Consider the following 24,391-nt stretch of genomic DNA (forward strand, 5'->3'; position numbering starts at 1 on the left):
CTCCAGGACTCCCGAAAATTTATATCTCCTGGATTTCATCTGTGATTGTAAAAAATCCCTACTTTTGGAGAGAAAAAAAATATTCCCAAAGAATTTACTGGGGAAAATTCAGTTTACTTCATTTTTAATCCCTGCAATGATGTAAATAGTAAATTATCACCACATTGCATCAAATCACAAAAAAAAAAAAAAAAAAAAAAAATTCTTTGACCAATATGTCCCATTTAGAGTCTGATGGCAATTATTTTTTGTTGCATGATTTGATTAAAAAATGTTGACAGGTAATATAACCTTCTGGGGGGTGACTTGGCGCTAATCTGCAATAGCTTGAATGTGACGTTTTTACAAGGGGAAAAACCCCCATACAGTTTTACTTTTGGCTATAAAAATATCCCTTTTATACATTTATTTTCACACGGAATTTGGATTTGTGCAAAAATTGCCCTAATTCCCATTCCCTGCAGGTGGCAGCTATGATGAATTCATATGGAGCATCCTGTTCCCTTCACCCCTCATCTAGGAGCGAGACCCTTTTTACTTATTGAATTGATTCTTTGAGTAAGTTTATTGCGAACAAACATTTTGTAACTAAGGTGCACTAGGTACTCTCCCGACCAAGAATTAAATAGCTTTTCACTAGATATATTGAGAAGGAAAATAATTTTTTTGAATTACTGAAAAGCATAACTACAGAATCATTTAAACTGATTCCAGATTAAAATTAATTTCAGAATTAATTTAATCAGTATTTAGTAACTTAATTCAGTAATTAATTAAACATTCAAACTTTTTCAGAATTAGTGGAAAAATTATTTCAGAACTAATCGGGATTGAGAATAAATGAAAGTCATCAATTTTTTTTATTTTTGTCCCTGATTAACTTGGGACCCCATTGGTTCCTTCTGTTAAGGTGTCACTATATAACTTAAGCTGGTGGCTTGCAGGATTCATAAGAAGTTTCAATTTGGTCTTCCATGTCTAAAAGGGTTGAAGACCCCTGCTCTAGAGGGAATAATGATGTAGAGCAGATGTTTTCAACCTTTTCGCAGTGGAAATTTCAATGAATCCAGTGGGTCACTAAGCTATACCAAATTTGCAATCTAAGACCACATCAGGACACGTATTGAAGACCCTTGGTGTTCTAGCTGCCCATTTACTCGAATTATGGTACTTCAAAAGGTACATTTGTTACTCAAAAAAGTAAAAGACAGACATGTTTCAGTGTGAATCAAAACAGTTTATTGCTAAAAGAATAGATCTGCTGATTTCAACATTTTTATGGACGGATATTGGTAAAATTCTCTTATCAGGACATTGTGCGTGGATATGATTAAGCAAGCACAAGTATTCACATTGAAAAAAAAAAAATTGTCAAAAGATAGAATAAAAACATGAAAAGTTTGAACAGTAATCAAAATGACATTTGAAACATCTGTCATATTAAATTATTTAATATAAAACATCTTGAAAATTCCTAATATGATATTTCTTCCGCATTTCTATTTGTCCATAGACATAGTACAGTGGAACTTTGGTTAACAAGCAATTCGCATAATGAGCAAAACTTTTGAAGAAATTTAGATTTGGTAGATGAGCGATGATTCACATTACAAGCAAAAATTTTGCGCTTTGTTTATTTATTTTCACATTATCACATCTGAACTGATGGTTTTTAGCTTTCACTCACACATGTTATAGAGTTTTGGATAATATTCTTCCATAAAGTCTCCGGTAAGCGTGCCTCACTCGGAAAATTAACACACATGCAAGTAATATTTACGATGTAACCATGCATACTGGCACATGAAGTTTTGTTGGCTGTGGTTATTTTGGAAAATCTCTTAATAGCTTATTTCTATGAGAACCTAAATATGTATTTATATCTGTCTACCTAGGTCATGTAGTACACTATATTGCAACTTTGGTTGATGAGCAATTTGCATAAAGAGCGATGATTCACATTACGAGCAAAATTTTGTGCTTTCTTTACTTATTTGCACTTGATCACAATTAAACCGATGGTTCTTTGCTTTTGCTAACACACCTACTGTGGGATTGTAGATAATCTTCTCCCGTGCAGTCTCCAGCCATCATGCAAATGCAACAAACCCTCTTAGAGTTTTTAGAAAAATATTTCCATATTGAACACTGGCATAAGATTATCGATAAAGCCTGGAATGGATGACACCAAGAGAACCCTCAGTTTTACTTGAAGAAAACTGTGCTGATTGCATTATTGAACGTGATTTTGAGGGTTTATCTCATGGACAATAGCTACCAGTTGTCATAGAAATTGTGTATTTTGAAAAAAAAACCCCATGAGACTGAAGTTGAATGAGGACTGCATTTAAGAACTAGTGGAGGAACATAGCCAGGAGTTGACCATAGACCAGCAGCTCCACACCAAAAGCTTGTGGATGGGATTTTGTCTGAGGAATAGAGAAATGAGGAGGAATATCTCATTTCAAATGAGATTAGAGAGATGCATAAAATATTCGAAGCTGTCTAAAGTTTTGTAGAAAAGAACCAAACTGTAGCAGTGCAAACAATGAATCTGTTTAAAGATAATGCAATTTCCCATTTCCATGAAATCCTCAAAAGCAAGTGTCATTGGAGATTTTTTTTTATAAAGTCAACACAAAAAAAAGTGTTGCCGTGAACAGTGAGTAATTATTGAATGAATGTCATTTTTTTATGTATTTGACTAATAGTGGAATGAATCATCTGAGTTTACATTATTTTCTATCAGAATGTCAGATTTGATACACAAGTGATTCGGATAATGAGCACATTCCCAGAACAAATTATGCTCAGTAACCAAAGTTCTACTGTACATAGATTTTTCTTATGATGAAAATACACTGAAAAATATTTCACTTGACACATTTCAGCTTAAAGGCACGGCAATAACTGAACACAAGTGAGGAATTATTTTAGTTTATACCATATTGTGCAATATCGCATTGGATGAATGATTATATTCTCCTATTTTTGAGTACAATTCAAGGCATGAGATCAGTTCTCGATGATACATACTAAGGCTAATACAGTAACAAACAGATAGATATGCACATGCTATCACAGTCTTCAAACAAAAACTACAAAAAAAAGCATGTTCATAAATACTCTTATCATTGAAACAACATAACAATGTCTATTAGTTTTCTACATGGAAAAAAATTGTTTCCATTTCTGCGTAATACAAACATTAGCTCATATATTTATCACAGAAAAATTTCAAAAGCACATTCACGTGATGATTAAGTTCTAAACAAGTGTTCATGATATAAAACTGGATTAAGAGCCCCTTTATGATGAATGCGGTATAACATCAATATCTGAAGCTCTTTTTTCCCATGTTAAGTAACATGTCATAATTTTTAATGCTTCAGAAATTTAGCCAGCACCTGCATTATTATTTTTTTTTTTTTGTGTGTGTGTGATTTCTTGAGTCTTGTGCTCTACACCAGAGGTGGCCAGTATTTTTCCAAGCTAAGATCAAGATTATTTTTGAATGCCACTTGATGAATTTCAGCACGCAGACCATACATTCTGTTTTTATGGGGCACAAGCATTCTCTCCATTCCTGCAAAATATTGTTCGGCTGTCCTCTGATTTTTGCAAAAGTTTTCAGTTTGCCACTCTGAGTTCTAAATTGCTTTTATTTGTGAGTCAAATTTGATTGTCGCAAAGCAGATTATGTATGTATATTGGTAGAAGTTCATCTTATCTACACCACATGTTGTACATAGATGCCGGAACCTGAGGATGCTTCGGGCCCCCTTCCAATAGACTCCATAAGAAGGCTTAGCGCGCCCCCCCCTTCCCCAAGAAAATTCATGGATATACAATATAATTATATTATACAATGCATGTCTTCCATGCAGATGATCCTGAATCTCATTCACATGGGACATCCAGCAACTATGTTTAAAGATGGGAAGCCAAACAGAGACACATTAAATAGAAAGTCATTACATAATTATTACAAGAGTGCCTACCATACTGAATATAGGTTTGACAGCCTACAAGACATTCATGGAAATGAATGAAGAATTGTTTAAAAAAGTTGGAGAGAATTCCTATGAGTTTGAAAAATGGAATAGAGAGTTTCTTTAATTTTTGAAAAGCGTGCCATAGGTTGACCACCCCTGCTCTATACTAGCTTTCTATTACATATTTTTAAAATTTTGTGATATAGCCAGCTATATCCATAACTCATTTAAACTACCAAAATATAATTATCCTTACACATTAACAAGTAATACACACACAAGGCAGTTGCCAATCTTGGCTAGCACTGAAGAATTTCAAATGTTAAACAAATGCGGCACCTAAAAAGTCATTTTCTTTAAACAGCGATAATAGCAGTGCACACATTTATTGATTTACAACAACTATTTCTACATTTTTACCAACAATGAATAATGTAAAGATGTCGAAAAATTCATCAATAGGTGCATTTTTCTATATACAAAATAAATATTTCAGTGTAGAATTACGTTTATAAAATTGTTTCTCAGCTAAGAAAACAAGCGATGGAATGAATGAAGTTATCGGATCATAATCATAGAAAATGTTGTATATGATGCATCTAGTGCAGGAGTTCAACTTTAATCAAGTTTCGAGTATAGTTTAAGCTTGACACCTGAAGAAGAGCACCTGTATGTTCTTATTCTGGACAGTCTAATAATGTTAGTCTTTGAATGGAGTGCTTGATTGGCTGATGTATCTTGCAGGTGTAATACTCTCTAAAAGAATTTTGAGGAAAAGTGTAGAAAACTCTATTATGGGAATTTTTTTGCAGCAGAACATTTTGTCAGCTGAGGGCGTGTTGCAGAACAATGCGATACATTCTGCTTTGGGGCCAATTACTACCATGCATGTGCCTCACAAACATTCTTTTGAGGAACTTGTATTGAATTGGTGCATGTGGGATATGCTGTGTATGTGTTGTGTACCTAACCATGGCCTGGGCTGGTATAATTTTTTTGTTTTTTCGTGCTATAAAATTCATCATAAAGGAGCCCGTAAAAGCCTATGGGCCCTGCAAAAGATCCCAGCCTAAGGCCATGCACCTAATATGAGGTTTGTTTCTGTGAAATGCCTGGTTATGTGAGTTTAAGAAGTGCTGCCATCTGTCTTCCAAATTCGAAAGCAAACAATTATGCACATTATTTTGTGTGTTGTATTATGTGTGAATGTTTCAAATTTTGCTGGCCTGACTGTTCTTTGTGTTTTTTTAAATGTGAGATCCACCCACATTTGTGTTTCAAAGTTAGAAAACCACACGTAACACCCTTCAGCTGACCAGCACTATGCTGTCAGTAAGGTTCAAACCAGAGAGGTTTTGAGCTGGTGTTTTGCAATATTAAAAGCTGTAAAATTTTTCATCACTTACTATCGCATACTACTACTACTAAACCATGCATGCACCTTGTACACACTCCTCTGCAGAATTTATACTATCTATACTGTTGGGTTCCATGAAACAGTCTTGTAACCATCAATCGCATTCCGAATCGAAACATAAGAGACCTCAGCATTGTACGTATCTATAAATTTATATCTTACATTTTCACCCACTGATTTGTAAATCATATCTACCAATTAGCGATCACACTGGAATAACACTTCAATTGATTCAGACCTTTCTTTCTACCATGCAGTAACTTTGCAACTATTTCTATACTGGGACCGAAAGTAATTACAAGATCTAATGGGGAATGTAAATAAATACACAATGAAAAATGAGCACAAGGAATGACTACAATGGCACAATAATATATATAATTGTGATTAAGTAGAGTGTAAAATCTCGATAAAACTTGTGCCAAAATCATGATTAAAAAAATAATCAACAAAAAAGAATAACAACCATAATAATAATAATATCACGATGGGAATATAACCTTCTAACTCATCACAGAGTGAAAAAAAGTGAAATGTTTACAGAAATATATTTAAATTAGGAATAAAAAAATAATAAACATTCAAACAACACATATGAAATATAAAATGTTTGATATGTTTTCGTAATATCAACGAGCCACTTTGGAACAGTGGCTAAAACGAGGGAATGCAAACATCTGTGAACTTCATAAAAATTCTCTGTGTGTAATGGGATGCATATCTCATAATACATTTTCGATGGAAATGATTTGGTTGATCATGGCGATTAGGCAACATGTTGCTCAGCAGCATTTCTTACCTTTGGTTATTTTATCTGGAGTCAAAAGTATTGAAGAATCGGGCGTCAAATCATAACCATTCTGATTTTCTTTGTTGAGATGAATGATTCTGTCTACTAGGTATTCTATAGCATCATCTGTGAATGTATAAAAAAAAATACATGTAAGTAACCCTGAGCACACAAAATAATCATCAAGCTCTTAAAGATAGAAGGGCAAAGAAAAAAAAGTGTTACTCACTGATGTTAACGTTCTCTTTAGCAGAAGTGAAAAACCACGCGAGGAAGTTATGTGACTTGCAGAATTTGTTCAGCACATCACATTGTATAGTTACACCATTGATGTCGCACTGAAATGAAAATCACAAAACATAAAATTACAAATTCCACATGCTTTTATCGTAATGATAACATGTTATGGAATAAATAATGTTGAAAATATGTCACCTTATTCGCCACAAGTAACACTGGTATTGGTTGTCCATTCTTCATGGATACTTTCTCGTTTAAGTCTTTTTGCCATTTCTCTATGGAATCCATAGTTGCTATCCTGAATGACATCAAAAAGAAACATTCTTTATTTAGCAACTCTCAAACAACATCCCCTACCACAGTTGTATGGCTATAGATTGGCATATATATTTATAAAGTCCATACATTCCTTTAAAAATTAGTCTATATGTAATAAAATTCATAAAAATGAGAAATTATCATACAGTAATCTGAGAAATGTAAACTGTAAACAAAGTAAGTACTTTTCTCAATCTAATTTCATGCCATATTCATTTGATGTATTTATTGTATTGTGCGATGCAGTAAAACCTTGGATTATACGAGTAAATATTCTGTTTACAAGCGTTTTGCAAGACGAGCAAAAAATGTTTAACAAATTTTGACTTGATAAACAAGCAATATTTCACAATACTAGCATACATTAATATGTGTTGCAAATTTTGAAAGTTTCAACTGATTTTGACTCTATAAACTAGAGATTTCTTGCAATATGAGTATTTATTTATCAGATTTCAATACAAATACAGTAAGAACTCGTAAAGTATAATGTACAACCTTAAGTATAACATTTATAATGTCAGTTTTTAAAGAGTATTTCCAGTTTGCAGTGATTCCCGCTGCAGTGGTCGAGTGGTCATAGTGACGGACTCGCCTCGCGAGGTTCAAACCCCACCGTGGTCGCAGTGGCGGTCTGCTGAAGTTGGTTTTCTGTGGTTCCCAACTTCGAGGCATGAACGCGAGCCGATCTCCCCTTTGAAAAGTCTCACCACAGAGAGCAACAGATCTACAAACGGTACAAATGTAATTCAATTATTACACTTCACTTCTGAAATATAGATAGCAGCACTGAAAAATAAGACACAACACTAGATACGCACTCAGACTGTTAGGTACACACTTTAGGCACTTTTCTGGCACAACTCACTAAGCAGTAAATTTCCCATAGATGGCGATAGACCTGAGTTGTGCTCAGTTTGAAAGAAAGAAAGTATACTGTGGTCTCTTACTTATATGCCCTCTCTTTTATATGTTCCTCTCAGTTTTGAGACGATTTGAGCCATAGATATAGGAAAATGTTATTTCTTTTTCATTTATACAACTTCTATTTATAGAACTTTTTCATTTATGTGACTCATTTTGTGAAGAAATCTTTAGAAATCTGAAAAAATTTCTATACATCATTTTTTTTTCTCCCAAAAGGCGAGTCTAAAAAGATTATCAATGAAGAAGCTATCGTACACACACATTACATTTGTGCCAAAAAGAGTACACATGTTCTTTTCTTGAGCTTTATGGCTGTTTACAGCTTATTTGCTATCAATCAGCATGGGATTTTTTTTTAAATTCATAATTCATTATAAATTGCCCCCGAGGAATGTTTACGAGGTACATGTACGATTTAGTAGTATAGTAGTAGATAAAATATATGTTAGAAATTTGAATGCTATTATATTTACCTTGTTAAGTCAAATACTATAATAGCAGCTGTGCTACAGAAAAGAGAAAAGAAAACAAAATCTAAGTTATTCGGATTCCTCAAAGGCAGAAAAATCAATGAAATTAAAACAATGATATAATAAGAAACTTAGTTAAATCAAGAATATCTTTATGAAACATTACATGTGTCTACTTACGCATAACGGTAGTAGACTCTTGTCATATGCCCAAATCTTTCATGACCAGCAATATCCCTGAAAGTTATTCAAAACAATATAAAAACCTTATAACCTAATGAATTTAATGTACATGAAGGAGAGTCAGTAAGTCTGCCACGAATGACAATTTAAAAAATGTCAAAACAGGTAGAATAGAAAACTATGGTGGGGGCTGGGAAATTTTATGGGAAAGGAAAAACATTGATGCGAAGTCATAGACTTTTTCACAGCGGAGGAAATGGTAAAATGCCCCCCCCCCATTGACAAGTTCACCCCCCAACCTCTTAGTTATAAATATCTACCACTTTCACTTCCTATATGGATTCCAATAAATTACTTACCACAGTTGCAAAGTGATGGATGTTTTTTCGTCCCAATTCAGAGATTTGATGGCGAAATCCACACCGATGGTTATTTTATAGTTTTGAGAAAATACTCCTGAAATATTATAAAACAAGAAATAAATAATGTAAGCCTAATAATATTCACAATCTTATTATAGGTATTGTTCAAGAAAAAGTCACCAACTGGTGATATATTTCATAATGTTTACCCCCCCCCCCCCAAACAGGGTTGGCATGGTATTTACCGTTGATGATTTTTACCATCTTGGTAAAAACATGTTTTTTCCACAGTTTTTACCACCTTCAGGGAAAAGAATTATATATTTTTTCCCCTAAAAAAATTCATAATTCTTTCTGATACAATGTGTGTTGTGCGAATACAGAACACTATAATTATTATATTCTTGGTTTGCACCAGGTCGCCATGGTGACTAGAAAATCTCCAGCGGCACCTAAACTTTTTTTTTTTTTTTGTAGTTGTTCAATCAAAGTGTGCCTTTTAGCAAAGGAAAGGTACCATTACAGTATATGTAAAAGTTGAAAAAAAAACACTATTTAGGATCACTTCGCTTGAGCAAAAAATTATGCTTGGCTCTTAAGCAATTTGGCTAGTGCACAAATATTTTTTTGATTCGTCAAGCCCTGCCATAAATATAGTCTCATATTGCTATCTTATGCTGATGAATTAAATATTATCAGCATATTATAATTTTCACTCTATAAATTCTAGTCAAAGTATCTGTTTATAAATAGCAGAGATTTATGACTTTGTTGCCCTTCTCCTGTTTCAATTCTATGTTTTTGACCACAAATTACTTAAATTTACCACCCTGTACTACAGATCACTTAGAGGCCCCGTCCTCCATTAAATAACGCCTCTGATAAATAGTCATTTAAAGAATAATTCTATGAACTCTTGGTGATAATAAAAGGGGAGGAAAGAACCAAAATATTGATTACATCATTAATTATAATTAAAATCGGCTTGTAAAAAAATCAAGCGACACAAGTATTAATCAATAATACTTTTTATAGTATACAAGTGGTAGGCAATGAAACCTCAATATAGCAATACTCTGCAGACCAAGGAAAAATATTGTTACAGAGGAATTTATCATTATATATCGAGTAGCATTGTATTGAGGTTTCTCCCTGTACAATAATCTTGTATAACAATCTCCTCTGTATCGATATTGCTCTCTGGTCCTTATTCATGGTGTTAATACTCTATTTATGGTGAGAACTTCCTTATAACGATATGTTTCTCTCTCTCTCTCTGGTCTCTTTGAATATCATTGTATAGGCTAATGTAGTACGTTTAAGTTATAAATTGTACAAAATATAGGTTATTAAAATTTATACATACGAAAATAGAGCAAAGAAAAAAATAGGTTTTTACATCAACCTAATTCAAAGAGTGCTGGTGATGATGACCGGTCGTGTTACAACAGTTTCTGTTTCTACAATTCTTTTCTTTCTTTTTTAATTAAGTTTGTTTGAATTTTTTATGATAATTATTATTTAAACAACTATTAATCATTAGTTAACAAAAAAACCACTATTCTGCATATTAGTTATCAGTACTAAGAAGCTGATTGTACGTACAAGGTTTTTACCATAGTATTTACCGGTAAATACCTAGTTTTTACCAGTAAAAATCCAACTCTGCCCCAAAGCAGGATGTTTTGCATTGTTCTGCAAAGCGTCCTTGGCTGACTGGAAATGTTTCCCATGAGTAAAAATTCACATAAAAGTGTTTTCTACACTTTTCTTAAAATTCTTCCAGATTTTTCTGGCTTTTTTGGCTTCGTGCCCCCACCAAATTACCCGGTCTAGCACTTTGCATCAGGATGTGGGGGAAGGCATGGGTTAAGCCAACTATGCAGGCTTGTTCTGTTACACTCAATACTACAATCATACCAGTACTACTTAACGAGCAGACTACTGGTAGTCAGCAGTGTCAAGTTGATCAATCCACAAGACAATTTTGGTTAGGGTATAATGAAAATTGCTTTTCCACTGAAGTTTTGAAGTTATATACACAGATTTTATACCCTTGGATAAACTAGAATTTACTGTATATAAGCAGAAATAGACTTGCAGTTCTGGAGGGGGGGGGGGCGTTGGCACAATGAGTGTCTTCACTCTTGGTGTGGGCATCCTGCTGGACTCCTTTTAAGGATCCAGGTTTGAACTTTGTTGGCGACACAGTCAAGTAAAACTTATTATCTCAATGTTGTCATTCTTATTTTTTCACTTAGAATAAGTTATAATAAGGGTATAAGCATAATACTTATAATAAGCATAATAAGGTTATTGTTTTATGTGTAGTGATTATCTAGATAATTAATAATAACAGAAATCAACAGTACATTTTTGAAATAAAAGAACTTTTCAAACATCTATACAGCAGATGGTTTATATCAATATACATATAGAAGCAGTTGAAGAAATTTTTGAAGATCGAGAATCTCATCTTGAATTGAAGAATATCAAATAGTTCCATAGTTTTTCTTCAGCTTTTATGTTATGCCCAATTCAAATCTCATATTTTACATGAAAAAATACACATATATTGTCCAAAATAATTCTGTAGGGAGCAGAAAATTATTTTACAATCATATTAAGTATTTATTCTTTGTATAACATAGTGACTTTAAACATTACAAGCAATAAGTATGTGTATTTTCAACGAGAATTTTCATATTCAAAAGCAATATTTAAGGTTTTTGACAAGGGGTTTTTGATGTGACAGTTTAAACCATCAAAAACCTGCCAACCCTGTTTGGGACAAACATGTTGTGTTTTTTCAAGTACTAAATGTACACCTAAAAATTTCAAATTATCAGTACAAAAGGCTTAGACACCCTTCAGAATGTGGATAATTTGAAAAAAAATTAAATGTTTCTTTGAGGGGTTGATTTTTCAGTGCAAAGTTCAAAATTGTCCCAAGTATGGGAACTTGACTGTATTCATCTTTGAAAATAAAAACCATAATATTGTCAGCTTACCTTCGGTATATCTTCTTATGATAGCAGTTTTACCTGGAATATTGGAAAATAATAGTTCAATTAATTATTAATAGGAAAAGCTGCAAATTCATGTTTTTATAAGAAGGTGTTCAATGATGTCACTCTATTTTAGGTCCCTGGAATGGAGATTTTTCAAGAGCCCAAGTTCACTTAACAAGTAAATGTATAAACTTAGATTTGTGAACTAAACTACACATCCATTTCAAAAAATTTTGACATTATGTAATTTGCACAGTATGTAAAGGATGCTCAAATATATGACTGTTTTTTAATACAATATTATAGAAGGCAATTAATTACATTACTAACCAGGGCTTGATTTCCTGGTGAGGAAGTGGGTCATTTGTGGCACTCCCATGAAAACAATGTACGTCACCAAACACCTTTGCCCGTATGAAGTGCAATTGAATGGATTCCAAGCGAAGATAATTTTGGAAAGAAAAGTCACATTTCTGTGTGAGGAATCAAACCACCAACCTCTCACTATAGGCTACAGAAGACAGACATTTTCTAACCTTAGAAAAATATGTTCTTAAGCTGAGTGGGACTGTGCAGTAGATTTACCCAGGGCCTCCACGATTTTTTAGGACCCAAAAACTTAAACATATATTCACTGACTAAAAAATATCTGGACCAAAATCACAAGAGACCCCCGTATCAAAGTCAGGCCCTGGAGGACCCTACTTCTTTCTTTACCCAGAGTTTAATTAACATTAAAAAAATTATTTAAAAGAAAAATATTTGCGATAAAATGCATTGTTGTGTATCAAAGAAAAGGTTTAAGTTATGAATTGTTTCCTTTATACATACAAAAAAAAAACTCAATTGAAGTGAGTAATTTAACGAGTACTCACCCACACCATAGTCTCCGATGACGAGAATTTTGAACAATAATTCATTTGTATCATATCTACTACTCATGCTCGACCCTCCTTCACTTTGTTGATCGACATCTTTAGAATTCATGATTCTTTCAAATTCCTGAGAAATAACAGGTTTGTGTGAATATAAAGCAAATAACACAATGGATGTTTGAAGTAATTTTGAACATTAATCATGCTTTATTGTTAACCCTTACAGAGGCAATCCTGAGATATCTCGTCAAACTTGATCTGCCATTAATTATTTTCATTCTTTTATGCCCCAAAGCAGAATGTTTCGCATTGTTCTGCAACAAACCCTTGGCTGACTGGAAATGTTCTGCGGGTAAAATCCCCATAGTGTTTTTTGCACTTTTTCTAAAAATTCTTCCAGATTGTTCTGCATTAACACTAATTGTTCTGCAACGTACGTCATAGATTCTGGCATATACTGTTTTGGGGCTTTTATGCAATTATTTTCATTCTTTTATGCAATTATTTGTAAATTTATGATGCCTTTGCTCTTGACACAGTATATATTAATGGAAAATATTTTTGGAAAAATTTGAAAAGAACAGGAGAAAAAACCTATCACACAAAAAAAGAATTATCAGCGATCAATATTGTTTTAGTTAGAATAACAACAATAGTTCATTAGCAATTATAATATATTATAAGAATACTGTGCACATATAATTATGTTATACCCCTTTCAGACCCAGAGCATTCATTTTTCGAAATTTCAAAATGTGTGTTTTTGCATTTTTGATATTCAAATAAGACATTAAAAAATGACATAAATGTCAGCAAATCTCTTTATTATTTTTGCAAATTTTCAGTTTATTCTTTGTGTGAAGAAATAATTCATTTAATTCATTTTTTTAGCCAAGATGATGCAGGGTATATTCATCATCACATACAATTTTTACAGAATTTTATTGCTGAATTTCGTGTAATTGCACGAATCGCACTTCTCCCGGAGGAACTTTCTTCTTTAAGGCATCTTAAACCCACACAATCTTTTAAAAATCGGGGCTTAACTTCTTGAGGACAAAAGAAAAAATTCTACAGTAAGAAAAAACAAGGCACACATTTGTGGCACCAGGGTCTGAATGGGATATAGCAATTAATTATGTCATAGGAATGATGCTTTTTTAAGATGAATATGTATATAAAAAATTACACAGGTCTGTGATGGAAAAGTTTCCTTAAAAATAATGATTGTTTTTTTTTATAGTTTTTGGATGCTAATTACTGGGAAAATAATTGAAAAATTCCATCGGGTCTAGTTTTTGAAATAAAGTAAAAGTCAAATTTCAATGGTATAGTGCAACGGTTCTCAACCAGTGCTCCGTGGAGCACTTGGGGCTCTGCGTGAACTCTCCAGGGATTCCACTGCCACTCAAGGAAAATATTTAAAAAAAAGTAAATTAAAAAATATATATACTAATAATTTTGAATAATAAAAATAAACCAGTAACATTGATGAATAAATAAAACGTAGGCTTACTGGTTCCGCCATACACATTGTGTACCAGAAAGGGCTCAGCTAGTCAAAAAGGTTGAGAACCATTGGTATAGTACTTAAGTAGTATACAAATTGCATTGAAACTGTGCGTTATGAATAAATATAGTAAATCATTGTGTGTGACAAAGATATTTCATTGATTTTAGGACCTATATAGCTGAATGTGGAGTATGTATATTTTATGAGGTGATAACTTAAATCCAAATGTGTTTTGGAATTTTTATTTTATTTCCCCCAAAATATCAAATCGTTTTGTAAAAAAAAAAACCTTACGTGATAGAAAAAAAAAAAGGATTGAATTTTTTGAATCAGCACTGCAAATTATATAAAAATCAGTTATATATCAAAACTAAAAAGCTTTCATAAAGTATTCTTTTGTAGATCTGTGTTATTGATATATTTTAGAAAATTGTTCAAAGAACAAGAAAAAGAAGGAAACCTTTCCAACACAAAGTATAGAAATAAAATAATAATAGATAATTAACACAGTTAAACTTTGATATGGTATAACAATATTTTTCAAGTCTTGTTTGGATGTGTCTATACTATAAATGAATATATAATACAAATTATAAACGCCACAACAGTCAGAAAATCCAATGAGGTGGCTGAAAAAAGGGGCTCATGAAAAACATGGATGTCAAATATACGTATATCTAAACTATATCAAAAATACAGCAAACCAATTAGGGCAATACAAAAACCAATAATTATGATAAAATATAAATATACTACCCATAAAAGATTACGGTTGTCTCATCTAAGCTTTTTGATTTATTCCAATATGTTTATCATATTTCTTTTTAATCCTGTCAATAGTGTTAGAATTTACGACTCCCGGAGGTAAGCTATTCCATTTATTTGTAGTCCTATTAGAGATAAAACTCCCTGCAACACTATAACCTAGAATTGTCCCTTACCAATCGATACTGGTGTCCTCTTGTTGAAGCAGTTGACTGACGATGTATTAATAACTCGTGTTCCATTTTATGTATCCCGCTGAAAATTTTTAACACTTCAATCATATCCCCCCCTCGACATCTGTGCTCTTCTAATGTACAATAAAAGTATGGAAGAATGTAATATTATTTCATAAGAATTATATATTCCTTAGGAAATATTAATATTGATAAAAAAAAATTATTGAAAGAACTTGAAATATCTTATTTATGTCAGAGATATTACATATACTTCACTACTTGTATTGTTCAAAATAAAAAGACAAAATCATGAAAAAGTATAGAAATAAAATAATTTATAATTAACATTAGATGTGATTTTAGTACATAAAATTATCATAGAGGTATATATCACAAAAAAATTAATATAGCAATTATTATATCACAAGAATTATGTATTCACCAGAAAGAAAATTAATTTAAACAATTTTTGAAATAACTTTAAATTTTATTAGTGTCTGCATAGATAGTGTCTGCAAGATAGCTTCGCATGAATTATTATTATTCAAACTGACACAAAAAAAAATTATCATCAATGAAACAATATTTATACTTAGAGGCGTATCACAAAAATAATTAATATAGCTATTGATATTATTTCGTTCAGTTAGAATAATAATAGTTCAGTAGCAGTTGATTTACATTATGAGAAATATTTTTTATATAACTATCATAATATTAAATGGGATTTATAAAATACGAATTATATATTCCTTAGAAAACAATACTATTAATTGAAAAAATTGTTGAAAGAACTTGAAATCTTATTTGTGTCCGCTATTAGATAGTTTGAATAATAAGAATTCATGTGAAGCTGACACACAAAAAAATATCAATGAAACAATATTTATACTCGTAATTTTCATGCATAAAGAATTATCACAAACAAAGCATGGAACCCCAGTTACACACATGAATTATATGTTATAAGAAATATTTTTTACAGCTGCATCATAAATAACACTAAATAAGAATTATTATATTATAAGAATTATATTCCGTTGGAAACACTAATAAAAAAAAATCGTTGAAAGAACTTGAAAAATTGAAATTTTTTTTTTTGAAAGAACACATTTATGCCAGAGATTAGATAACTTATTATTTATATTGTTTTATTAATAATAAACAATATTTATATGGTTTCATTATAATATCACAAAAAATAATTAATGTAACAATTGATATTTTTTCGGTCAGTTCGACTAATAAGTTCTCAATAGCAGTTATTATACATTATGAGAAATATTTTTTATAACTAGTTTTTCATAATATAAATGACAATTATTATGATATAAGAATTATCCTTACGAAATATTAATAAAAAAAACTACTGGAAGAACTTGAAATATATCTTATTCATGTCGGAGATTAGATAGCTTCACATGAATTATTATTGTTCAAACTGCGACACGTATTATTTATAAAACAATATTTATACTTAACAATTTATAAAAATGTTACAAAAATCCTTGAGAAGTTTTTACACTCACGTGGATCTTTTTTCTTCTTTTCCGTAAAAAAGGAAATGATGAAGAAAATATAAAAGTGTGGTATATGAAATGTTTTTAAGAGCTCAACGCAGCGAAATGTTGATCAACAAAAGGTGAGAAGAAGAACATCCGCGTTATACACACAAAGAAAGAAAGAAAGAAAACCTGTTCTTTCTTCCTTTCTTTTTCTTATTTACCTGTTTCTTTTCCCCATAAACCCGCTTTTCAAGGCGGCGTGTTTCATTGATGAGTCATCCACACACTACTACCATTACGTCATCGTTTCCTCGAAAAAACGAACGTCGACGCGCGAAAAATTTCCAGCAAAAATCAATAAAGCAAATTCGTAGGATACGGGCTTAACCCGCGGGCCAAATATGGGCGTCGCAGTCATAATGTGGCCCGCGACCCCGAACCTTATTTGGTAAAAATTAATTAAGTGGCACATTATCAAAATCACGTGAAGTGTCCCGCGGCAAACTTTCAGATAACTTGAGCGGTCCCGGTACGTTCCGAGTTGACTTAAGGGGGTTGGTGTACGCAAATTTTCAAAAACACACACACATTTTTTTCTAATTTTTAAATGCTATGAAATATTTTGCGTCTAACTTCTACTTGCGCTATATGAATATTTTTAAAATATTTTAATATAAATCGCTAGAGAGAGAGAGAGAGAGCAGGCATTACACATATTAATGTTTTTCTCTAAAATTCTTCTTTCTCAAACTAAGTTTTTTTTGGATGAGGAGCATTTGAACACCACTCATTTAAATGTCTTGAAACTTTGTGTGTCTCTTAACACTATATTGTTACATACATTAACACGAGCTTTTAGGATTCTAATTGTTGGTTATTTTTTATTGAATTTTAACTTTAACAACATGCAACTTTTTCAAAAACCACCAAAATTTAACCATATTTTGTGCCATAAATTTTTTAAAAATAATTTTAATGAAAAATTCTCGTGTTATAAAGTATGTAACACCATAGTGTTGAGAGACACAAAGTTTCAAGACATATGAATGAGTGGCGTTCGAAAAAATGTTCCTTATTTAACAAAAAACTTAGTTTTGAGGAAAAGAGCATTGTACAGGAAAACATTATAGAATATGTAATGCCTGCCAGCAGTTTATATTAAAATATTTTAAAAATATTTTTAGTACAGGTAGAACAAAAACTTCAACACAGACTCAGAAAATATCATAGTATTTAAAAATTGAAGAACTGGAAAATGTGTTTTTTTTGGAAAATTTGCGTGCACCAACCTCCGTTAACCCTCTATCTGACATTGACGAGATGTCTCGTCTTTTCATAAAAGCTTCTTGTTTTATCACTGAGAATCCCAGGTTGTTTTGTAAAATTCATAAATGTAGAATTCATGGAAAACTTTTTCCTATATCCCTTAGTTTGCACCTGCTGAAAATCGGAAAAAGGCTACACGTTATTAAAAAAAGATATGACATTTTGAAGGGAGGTTTAGTGATTTCTAATTGGCACTCAGAGCTGCCCTTAGTGGGTGTGCGACAGGGGTGGTCGCACCGGACCCCGCGGTCCCGGGTAGCCCCACACTTATCGTAATAGAAGTGAAAAAATATATACATACATGTACGTATATCACAAACATATTTTCAGTTCTGGGATTTTTCCTCTCAAAGTTCTGGGATATTTTCTTTCATTAATTCTGAATTTTCATCCATTCTAAGATTTTTTCTCTCATTATTTCTAAATTTTGATCAATTCTACGATTTTTTTCTCTCATTAATTCCGAATCTTTATCAATTCCGGAATTTTTTTCTTTGACCGATTCTGAATTATCATAGGTGAATAGCATTTTTCAGCATTCCTGTATATTTTGTGGTAATGCATGAATCTTTGGATGCCGATTCCCCCCCAACAAAAAAAAAAAAAAAAAATTGAGGCTAAGGAGATCTGAAATTATTTTAGCACCGGGCCCCACGTCTGCTAAGGGTGGCCTTGGTGGCACTTGAAAAATTAAGCGTCCTTCAAAACATATCCAGATGACTTAAGTGACCTGGGGCACATTTACTGATCACTTAAATGAAATGTGGGCGCTGTTCCAGATCAATTAAATGTCCTCATCATAGGGCATATTTCCAGTGATCACTTGAGTGACCCGTGGCACATTCTCGGATCACATAAGTGACCCGTGGCACATTCTCGGATCACATAAGTGACCCGTAGCACATTTACAAACAACTTAAGTGGATTGTGGCACATTCTCAGTTCAATTAAGTGACTTCCAGATCACTTAAGTGGGCTCCGGCACATTTCCAGATAGCTTAAGTGACTCGCGGCACATTTCCGGATAGCTTAAGTGACTCGCGGCACATTTCCAGATAGCCTAAGTGACTCGCGGCACATTTCCAGATAGCTTAAGTGACTCGCGGCACATTTAGTGACCGTTTAAGTGACCCGCGGCACATTTAGTGACCGTTTAAGTGACCCGCGGCACATTTAGTGATTATATAAGTGACCCGCGGCACATTTAGTGATTATATAAGTGACTCGTGGCACATTCTCACTTCAATTAAGTGGTCCACGGCACATTTCCAGATCACTTAAACTTCCCGTGGCATGAATGAAGCGGTCCGAACTCTCCGAAAGGTTGAGCACCCTTGATTCAAAGTGTCTGGGGCGCAGGCAATGCCTCCTAGATACAGGTATCTGTAGGAGGTACTAGCCCAGGCCCGTTGCCAGAAATGTATTTGTGGGGGAAGAGATTCAAAAGTAATAGAACCTAAGCATGCTCTTTCCCCCAAAAATAGAGCCTTAACTGGGGGGGGGGGCACAGGAGACAACTGGCCCTTACAACAAACGTTAGAGGGCGGCAAATTTCAAAACGGAACAACACCGTTATAAAATCATCGAATTTTACAGCGGTGGGGGGAATTATGCCCCATAAAAATATTAATTATGGCCCCGCTGTTATATATATAAACCCTTTTCCAAAATTTCAGTGGAACTTGGTTCCCTCCTTCTCGCTATGGCCTTGCCAGGGCCACAAGTGGATTTATGGGTTTTGGCACCCGTTGGCTGCACAAATTTTGCCGCCCTTCTCTTATTCTAGTCTAGGTCACTCTTTCGGTCGTTTCCGTGCTTACATACCTACTCTTTAAGTTAATCTCATGCCTACACCCAATGCCGTCTTCAAAGCAACATGGGTCCCCCCCCCACCCGGGCAAACTGATTTTTCTCAGGCCCTTTACCCCGCGAATTCTCGAAAATTTCAGCATGATCGAATTTTTTTCAGGCTATCCTCTTTTCTTTTGGCCCCCGGGTCTCGCCTATGTAGGCACATGCGTTAAGACGGCACTGCCTACACCTCTAGGTGAGGTATAATCATTCATATGCTTTTCACATACATGCTCCACGGGTTTCCCAACTCTGGTTCTGCGACAGCTTTTTTCGGGGTTCCACAGGATCAGACGCCACGGAACCCTCAAAGAAATCCCGGAACGATATACGGGGGGGGGGGGGGGTGTAATTGTGCCCCCCCCCCAGCGTCAAAGGTGGAGTCGTCTGATCTAATGTATATATTTATATATGAATTGACATCATCATCATAGTGCCCCCCAGACTTCCAAGTCTATCTCCGTCTATGAACCCGGAGAACTTTCAAAGCATATGAGTGATCAAAAAAAGAAAAGAAGAAAAAAGACCCGGTGAGCAAGGGGCGCAAACAGTGATGTAGAGGGTGTGAGCATGTGAATGACCACGACCGAAAGAGGCATATTTACGGTCAAGGGAGAGATGTAAGCGGGCTATAGTAAGGGGTGTACGCAAGATCGACCTTTGGAGGAGGCACGAAAATTTTCTTCCCGAGAAATTATGAGTTAATGCCCTTTAAAAAGCATTTAAATTAACAGAAATTGGATGAAATGGCATATGCAATGTATTTTCTTTCGATATATTAGTTTGTTATTTTAAAATCGAAATTACGTATTAAAACTTTTTTCCTAATTTTTTAGAGACTGCTTGGGCGGGGGAAGAGCACGGGCCCTCCTCTGCGCACGCCTATAACTATAAGTCCATTGCGGCCAATTTGGAGGAATGGTTAGTCACAAAACCAGACTCTAGAAAGGGGAAGGGCGCCAAAATTTGCATAGCCCACTGGCGGCAAAAATAGAAATCATCCTCCAGAGGGGGGGGGGGCCTCTTTCCGGTCAAAGCCTTCATTGGAGGACCGTAGAATTATGAGGCCCTTGCCAATTGCTCGAACTTCCATGGGGGAAAATGAGGCTTTTGTCAAAGCGGCACCTGCTATTTATCATAGTACCTGATTCCGTTATCGTGGAGTGCCCCTATGCACCCCCTGGAAGGCCATCCGGCAGGGCTGTCTTACCCAAGTAGCACAAAGGTATAGATCTATATCGTAAAATTTCAGTTTCCAATATAGATCTATATCAGGCCACGATATCGTTCTGGCTAAAAAAGGCATAGTCAGAGATAAATAGATCTATATCGTGAATGTGATATATTCAAATATTTTAAATTTTGGACGATAGATGGCGCTTTTTCAAAAGAAATAAAAAAAATGTAACGCTCTGGAGGTGGGTGGGCTTGAATTCATGTACCCTGAACACTTCCCATCTCTTACTCGGTATCTTACCAACCCACCACTACAGCACTGGTTATTGGTTGTTATTATAACATTAATTTACAAGTAATGTTTTTTTTTTACTTGTATTTTCAATCAAATTTATTCATTTTCATGTATGCACAAAAATTACTAAATAGAAATTGTGCGACATACTTATCATTTTGAGGCAGATAATTAAGGGAATTATGTATAGTACAAATACACAAGAAACAAATTAATGTATTGTGTATAGAGTGACCATACGTCCCGTATTTCCCGGGACAGTCCCGGTATTTTCTGTTTTTTTTGGCCGTCCCGACTTTTTGGCAAAAGTGTCCCGGTTTTTCCCGTATTTTACACGAAGCCTACTTGAATTTTTATTCTTTATTGAAGTCAAAGATTTACATTATTTTTCAACTCAGAAATTATTTTATGATAATTACAACTATATATGAGAATATTAATGTCCCACATTAGCCATGGTGAACGTTTTTTTTTCGTGGAATACATTTTAATCCATTGCTATTTGTAGTAATGCATCATTTCCTGCCATTGTGATTTTCCGTAATTTCAACAATATTTGGCAACTTTGGTTTTGGCGTCATTTTTGGCGATAATTAGCGATGTCCCGTATTTGGAATCCGATGTGTCTCGTATTTCTCTCGAGGAAATATGGTCAGCCTAATTGTGTAGTATATTAATTATTTAAAATTATTAATTTATGTTAATAAAACAAAAAATACAGAATAAAAATGTGCAGCACAAAAAAGTTAAAATTCTCAAAGTATGGTAAAAAATGAAATCATCAAAGGAAAAAAATAAATAATTTAAAGAAAAACACATATACAACAAAAACAAGAGCAAGTTTTTCTAAATTAAAAAAGAAATATGTGCAATTATAAAGTGGCAATTACAGTTACGGTGGACAAGTTCTTGCTGCTCCTACAAGTAGTGGACAAGTGTTTTGCTAACGTTTGCTGACAAGGGGGGGTCAAAAAGGGCTAAAAATCTGCTTACGCAATACTTGAATGGCCCCTAACAAACTTCACGTTATTTTCACAACACGAACATTCCGATGATTCATGTTCGTGTACATTCCGTACACGAAAATGTACCGATTCGGTAGATATTCCGCAGAGGAATGTGGGTGAGGTGCATGTGTGTGTGTGGTTTAGTAATAGCCCCAGATCAAAGGCCAGAAAAGTTCTGTTAGGATTTTACAGCTATAAGTCTTTTTCATGCAGTGGCGCCATCTATTTTGATCAGATATAAATGAGTCGTTATTAAGGAAACACAAGCGTGCATCCTCTTTTTTTGGAGTTTCCGAATCTGGTAACTCTTGTTGAACACAGCATCTCTTAGAAAATGGGAGTAAAATACCAACCAAAATACCAACATCTACGATGTAAAACATACACAGCAAGGATTCAATTATAACTGATGAAATGATTTGATATATCAACATAATTAATCCTATTAAAATCAAAATTTCATATGAAAAATTATTCATTCAAACGTTTTTAATTTCCATTCAAACAAAAAATTGTACCGACTTTAAATTTTCTCCAAATTTTTATTTGAAGGCAATATTTTTATTTAAATGCACACGTATGTTGATATATCAGCATATTGTGTATCTGATATATAATATATCAGATACACTGACCATATTTCCTCGAGAGAAATACGGGACATTGAGATTCCAAATACGGGAAAATACGGGGCATCACCAATTATCGCCAAAAATGACGCTAAAACCGAGTAAAGTTGCCAAATATTGTTAAAATTACGGTAAAATCACAATGGCGGGTAAAACGTTACTGCAAATCGCAGTAGATTAAAATGAATTTCACGAAAAAAACGTTCACCAAGACAAATGTGGGAGATAAATATTCTCATTTATAGTTGTAATTATCATAATATAGTTTATTAGTTGAAAAATAATTTCAATCTTTGACTTCAATAAAGAATAAAAATTCAAGTAAGCGTCGTGTAAAATACGGCAAAAACCGGGGCACTTTTGCGAAAAAGTCGGGACGACCAAAAATACAGAAAATACCGGGACTGTCCCGGGAAATATGGTCACCATAGATATATATCTTTGTCAGGTTCACGATATAGATGTATGTCATGTTCAGGATATAGAGCTATGCCTTCTTTGATAGATCTATATCAGGTCTATATCGAGAATCTGATATAGATCTTTGTCAGGTGCACGATATAGATCTATGTTTTTCAAACTATATTAAAATAATTTATTGTCCCAAGTTGTACTTCAAAGTAGAGATTATTCACATGGAATCAAATACATATTCGACTGAAAAATTAAAGACTTGATCGATTAATATCATAAATAATTTACACCATATAGGAGAAGATCGTTGTATATCATAGTTATGACATCTGATATTCCTATGACATTTCGATGTATAACAATATGGTTCAGATCGGTTCCTATATCGGGGGTTCTTAATAGCATCCGGGCCAAGTGACCTTTCTGAGGCCCTACCAGTCAAATTCTCGTAAATTTCAACCGTATCTCATTTTTGTGAGGCCCCTATTCTCTTGAGGCCCCCAGGCCGTGCCCGGGTGGGCCCATGCCTTAATACGGCACTGCCATCCGGGCCGTACTTATGGGCCCATTGGATGGTTTATTAAAAAAATCAGGCAATCGGTTCCTTCGTCAATTTAAAAAAAAAAGCGGCGAAATAACAGTCAATGCCTGATAATGAAAAGCACCTTAAAAAAAGTGTTTTCATATTAAAAGCGGTCCGGTTTTTATTGGGAAAACAAAAATAAAGAAACTTGTTGTTCATTGTTGGTGTAGTGGCGCCATCTGTTGTAAACATATGTAAGGAAAGTAGTGAAAGATACATGCGCATGCGTCGAGTTCAAGGAATTTCTGGCGCTGCTTCAATCATTTCTTCGCATACTAAGAACGTAAATAATTATAAAATTTCTTATTTCGGTAGCATCCCTCGCCCCCAGAATAGGGGGTATCTATTGCCTTTTATTTCACTTGCACAGACCTGTTGTGTCTCTGTGCACAGAATTTCAATATCTGTGCGTAATGACAAAATAACATGCTACCGTATGCACAATATTAAAATTTTTTTCCTGCTTAACAATAAACGGATAAAAATAAAATTTTATCAGCAGAAATATGTGCCTTGTAAAAAATATTGAAAATAACTGGACAGAGTACGGCAGCGGTTCTCAA

At 33.8% G+C, this 24,391-nt stretch overlaps 1 protein-coding gene across 1 annotated transcript; it reads right to left on the minus strand.

The window, feature by feature from the left end:
* Nucleotides 1-1,216: 1,216 nt before the first annotated feature.
* LOC149069179 (ras-related protein Rab-32B-like) lies at nucleotides 1,217-16,715 on the minus strand. The gene is made up of 9 exons (XM_089250762.1): nucleotides 16,572-16,715; nucleotides 12,589-12,715; nucleotides 11,714-11,746; nucleotides 8,700-8,796; nucleotides 8,338-8,394; nucleotides 8,161-8,193; nucleotides 6,638-6,740; nucleotides 6,432-6,540; nucleotides 1,217-6,328 (listed from the first exon to the last, which is right to left on the minus strand). Exons 2-9 carry the CDS (start codon nucleotides 12,698-12,700, stop codon nucleotides 6,195-6,197), a joined length of 678 nt encoding a protein of 225 aa, XP_089106888.1. The 5' UTR covers nucleotides 12,701-12,715; nucleotides 16,572-16,715; the 3' UTR covers nucleotides 1,217-6,194.
* Between the last annotated feature and the right edge of the window lie 7,676 nt (nucleotides 16,716-24,391).

The sequence above is a fragment of the Pholcus phalangioides genome, unplaced genomic scaffold (assembly GCF_987345545.1).
Source record: "Pholcus phalangioides strain wild (caught in Gottingen) unplaced genomic scaffold, Ppha-v1.0 ptg000024l_1, whole genome shotgun sequence".
Taxonomy (NCBI): Eukaryota; Metazoa; Arthropoda; class Arachnida; order Araneae; family Pholcidae; genus Pholcus; species Pholcus phalangioides.

What these genes read in the sequence shown, in the direction of transcription:
- LOC149069179 (XM_089250762.1), bottom strand. Translation starts at nt 12,700, where the DNA reads ATGAATTCTAAAGATGTCGATCAACAAAGTGAAGGAGGGTCGAGCATG. An exon ending in CATCGGAGACTATGGTGTGG is followed by an intron (nt 11,747 to 12,588) that starts GTGAGTACTCGT and finishes CCAATATTCCAG; the next exon opens with GTAAAACTGCTATCATAAGA. An exon ending in CATAAGAAGATATACCGAAG is followed by an intron (nt 8,797 to 11,713) that starts GTAAGCTGACAA and finishes ATAATATTTCAG; the next exon opens with GAGTATTTTCTCAAAACTAT.